Source organism: Grammomys surdaster, unplaced genomic scaffold (genome assembly GCF_004785775.1).
Source record: "Grammomys surdaster isolate TR1022 unplaced genomic scaffold, NIH_TR_1.0 198, whole genome shotgun sequence".
NCBI classification, from domain to species: Eukaryota; Metazoa; Chordata; class Mammalia; order Rodentia; family Muridae; genus Grammomys; species Grammomys surdaster.
The window spans coordinates 8,082,144-8,086,907 of record NW_021604643.1 but is presented as its reverse complement, the minus strand read 5'-3'; the positions used below and the strand labels follow the sequence as shown (position 1 = coordinate 8,086,907).

The 4,764-nt window shown below is 39.7% G+C and overlaps 1 protein-coding gene across 1 annotated transcript; it reads right to left on the bottom strand.

The window, feature by feature from the left end:
- Window positions 1–3,123: 3,123 nt before the first annotated feature.
- LOC114623464 (olfactory receptor 4D11) lies at window positions 3,124–4,056 on the bottom strand. Its single transcript, XM_028770136.1, has one exon. The coding sequence runs from the start codon at window positions 4,054–4,056 to the stop codon at window positions 3,124–3,126; it is 933 nt and encodes a 310-aa protein (XP_028625969.1).
- Between the last annotated feature and the right edge of the window lie 708 nt (window positions 4,057–4,764).

The following is a 4,764-nucleotide window of genomic DNA, read 5'->3' as shown; positions in this document are numbered from 1 at the left end:
AGAGGCAGAGGCAGCAGAGGCAGAGGCAGCAGAGGCAGCAGAGGCAGAGGCAGAAGTAGAGGCAGAGGCAGAAGTAGAGGCAGAGGCAGGTGGGGCTGTGTGACTTCAAAGCCAGCTTGATCTATGAGTTTCAGTCCAGCCAGGGCTACTCTAGACACCAAAGGTACCAGGGCAAGGTAGCAGGATTCTAAGATCAGTAATCTGGAGAGTGCAAATGCTTCCTAGGATTCCTATGCTTACGGAAGTAAGTTAATAGTGTAAAGACTTAGATGTGGTCAATCAGGTAATGAGGCCAAGAGGAATCCAGTGGGAGACACATCAAGTTTGTCTTCCACACTCACCATGTTTTGGAGACCTCTCCTTGGGCTTGCTTTTCTCCTGTGTGTTCTCAGGAAATATCCTCAGGAACGCCACCCACCTCCTTTAAGACAGGTTTCTCACTGGGCTGGAGATCACCAGTTGGGCCAGACTGGCTGGTCAGTGATCCCCAGAAACATTTTTGTTTCTATCTCCCCAGCTCTGGGATTACAAATCCTCCCTCTTAAAGGGTAAGTGGTTTACTTACTGAGGCCCCTAGTCTGGAGGATTTATCTATAATTCATAGCTTTTTTTAGATATAAAATTCTCCTGTGAGGTATCTTTCATCAGCTTCAGGGTATCTCTTTTTAAAAGATGTATTTATTTTTCTTTTCATATATATAATGATATATGAATGTATATTTAATTTACTTTATATATATGATATAAATATATATTTGCTTTTATTTACCTGTATATATGCATATGTACCACATAAAAATTTGGTGCCCATAGAGGTCAGAAGAAGGCATCAGATGCTTTGGATCTAGAATTACAGATGATTGTGAGCCTTCAAGGGTGCTGGGAACTGAACTTGGGTCTTTTTCAAGAGAAACAAGGGATCTTAATCATTGAACCGTCTCTATAGATGTCCCTTGGGGTTTTATAAATGACAAGCGAGGCTATTGTCATGTTTTGATACTGATAATTTTAAGATGATACAAATGTTTTGAATTCAGTATGTTTTTTAATTCTTTATATTCTATCTGTCTTTAGTAATGTGGAAGAATAACATTTAGGAGAATGACAGGTCAATGTACATGTGGGGTGCAGAAGCTGGTTAGGTAGAGAAATAGAGATGATACAATAGTGACATTTGCCTATTACTAAGGGTTAACTATGTGATATAGTTATGTTTCATAAATATTGTATTATTTGAGCCTTAAGACCGTATGATTTGGGTAGTGGTGGTGCACGCCTTTAATCCCAGCACTTCAGAGGCACAGGCAGGTGGATCTTTGTGAGTTTGAGGTCAGATTGGTCTATAGAGCAAGTCTCAGGATAACCTGAGCTACACAGAGAAATCCTGTCTCAAACAAACAAACAAACAAACAAACAAACCAAACCCAACCCTCCAAATCTACCACCACAACCACCAAAACCAAACCAAACCTCTGCGTAGGAATATTATAATCACTTTCATCTAAGTGAGCAGTGAATGACTTTTGGAGAGAAGACCAACTTACTCAAGATCTCAGAACTTGCAGGTGGCAGATAAAGGACTGATGATGACTCTGTCTTGTAACTTTGAAGCTAACACATGCAGCTGCTTGGCATTCCTACATTCCTAGACAGTAACACTAGTCTGTCTGGCCTTTTCATAAACACTAATAGGTTCAAAAATAGATAGCTAAGAGTTTTATGTTCTCTTTTGCTCTCCCTCCTGCCCTCCTTGTCTCTCCTATTCCCATTCCTCACCATATGCCCCCCAATTCCATGTATCAGGAAACATTAATAGTGAAACCAACCTAGTAAGTTCACAACTGAACAGTCACTCAGAAGTTGGGAATGGATTGGTCCATGTATAGGGTCCTGCTCCTTTCTAACCTCATCACAAAAATGTCAAACTGGCAAGTCTTATTCTGCATTACCATAACTACCTTCAAGGTTATGAGAATTCTTGTCAGGCTTCATTCGTGATAGGAATCCAGGAGGGTGATCATTATGATCTGGAAACATTTTCACAAGCCCATGTCCATTAAGGGTTTAATTAAGTAGAAGCAAATTACCCAACCCATGAATGTGGCCCTCAGAGAACATGACACTGAACATGAGAGCCTTCTAGAACAGGAATACAAGTTTTGTACAGCAGTCCTAACGATGTAAGAAATTATAATCATGTGATAAAAAAACCAATGAGTTGGCTGTTAAAGACATTTCTGTGCCTAACTTGGCTAAAGATCTTAAACAAAACCTTTTAATCTCTGGAGTGTTCTTTCTTTCTTTTCTTTTTTTTTCTTCTTTTTTTTTAATTGGTTGGTATTTAAAGATAGGTTCTTAAATAGCCCAGGTTGGCTTCAAGGCCTTGAGTTCCTGATCCCTTGCCACTATATTCCAATCACTGGAATTACAGGCAAACCCACCGGTTCTAACTCTTTTCCTTTTGAAAAAAAAAAAAAGAGTTAAGGTATATGAGGTTGATTGATATATCATAACTTTGGTCTTTGATTGAAAACATATTAATCAAAGGCTACAGAAATGGCTCAGCCATTGAGAGCACTTGCTTGCTCTTATAAGTGACCCAGGTTTGGTTTCTAGCACTCAGATAGCTGCTTACAACCGTCCGTAACTCTAGTTCTAGGGGATCCAATGCTTTCTTCTAGTCTCCATAGGCATCAGGCATACACATGGTGCACACACATACATCCTGACAAACCATCCATACACATAATCATAAAACAGATTATTCTTAAAAACGAAGAAGAAAACAGGCCAAGCCTGGTGGCATATGCCTTCAATCCTAGTATTTGGGAGGCAGAAACATGTGGATCTCTATGAGTTCAAGGCCAGCTAGGGATATCATGGTGAGACATTGTTTCAAAACCAACCAACTAAATAACATATAAATCAACCAGCCCAATCCTGTAAGATTATTTACTTTGTGTCACATAGAAATTGGGTTATTAATTACTACTAAGATAAATAGAAAAGCAAATGGTTTCCTAGAAAGTGTAGTTGGTTAGTTGACAATATGTGAATATTTAAATGTTCAGAAAATGCAATGAAAACAGTTTCTGGTAACAAGAGTTGGGGTTTCTTTTTGTATTACTTTTCCAGAGGCTTGAGTTTTCTCTTTAGTCTCCTTATGGCTGATTTCATCTCCTGGTTCCTCAGAGTGTAGATCAAGGGGTTTAGCAGAGGGGAGATGACTGTGAAGGTGACAGAGATGGCTTTATCTGTAGGGAGGGCAGTGAAGGGTCTGGCGTAGACATAGATGCAGGGTACAAAATGCAGGGTGACCACAGTGATGTGGGAGGTGCAGGTGGAGATAGCTTTTCTCCTGTCCTCTCCTGACTGAGACCTCAACATCATCAAGATGACCATGTAGGACACCAAAAGGAATATAAACCATAGGGTAGTTACCAGGCCATTGTTTGAGATCATCAGCAGCTCAAGAACAAAGGTGTCTGTGCAGGCGAGTTTGAGAACCTGTGGGACATCACAGTAGAAAGTATCAAGAACATTGGGTCCACAGAAGGGGAGTGGGAGCAAGAGAGAAATCTGTACTATGGAGTGGACAAAGCCCCCTATCCAAGAGGCCGCAATGAGGGCTGTGCACCGCCTACTACTCATGATAGTCACATAGTGCAGGGGCTTGGAGATGGCCATGTATCGATCGAATGCCATCACAGAGAGAGAAAAAATGTCTGCCCCACCAAGCAGATGGAAGAAAAACATCTGTGTCATGCATTTTGCATAGGAAATGGTCTTTTTCTTTGCCAGAAGGTCCATCAAGACCTTCGGGGCTGTGATGGAGGAGAAGCAGATGTCTAGAATGGCAAGGTTTCGGAGCAGGAAGTACATGGGCTTGTGCAGACGGGGCTCAAAGGTCACAATGATCATGATGAGCAGATTCCCGAGCAGAGTTGTCACGTACACAAAACACAAAACCAGAAATAAGACCAGGCTCAGGTGTTGGGATTGAGTTAGACCCAGAAATATAAATTCTTTTACTGTGGTGTCGTTTCTCAACTCCATTGAATCACGACTTTCCTTTCTTGTACATCTTGGAAAAATTAACAGTATTACTTTAGCAAGTGTTAACTTTTCCTTCCTAAGCTCAGATTCTTGGAGGCAAGTATCAGAACTGAAAGCACACAGGCACTATTGATTGCCACATGGCTTGCTATTTCAAGGTTATTATAATTGTCACTGTAATATATCCCAAGTAACATTTAGTATGCAAGCATGCATTTAGTTATTTGTGTCTGTAAATCATGAAGATTTTTAGAATGTATAAAAGCAATATTCTAATTATAGAAGCTGTAAAGATGCAAGGAAAACAGGTGGGTAACAAGTATTTGGATATACATAGTGTGATGAGAGATATAGAGTAGATTTGTGTGTGTGTGTGTGTGTGTTTAATAAAGCAGGACTATTTTGTACAACTAGAACATTTTGTATTTCTTTTTTATTTTGTTTTTTTTGAGAAACATTCTATATTTAATGAGGAACTTTTTTCTAGATTGGATACTCTGATTCAATAGTTCTAAGAACCTCTACTCACTAAGAAATACCCTTTGAATTAAATTCTACAGGAATTAATCATGAATTTCATTCCACGATAAATTAGTAAAATTTAAGGTCATCATTCTCCTTTATTACTGTCTTCCTTAGGAGCAACTCATTAATTACACCTTTCCTTTCAGTTAGCTTAGATGGTGAATTAGCCCCTCAGCTATGGAA

Coding starts and splice junctions, on each gene's coding strand:
- LOC114623464 (XM_028770136.1), bottom strand. CDS start 4,056: ATGGAGTTGAGAAACGACACCACAGTAAAAGAATTTATATTTCTGGGT.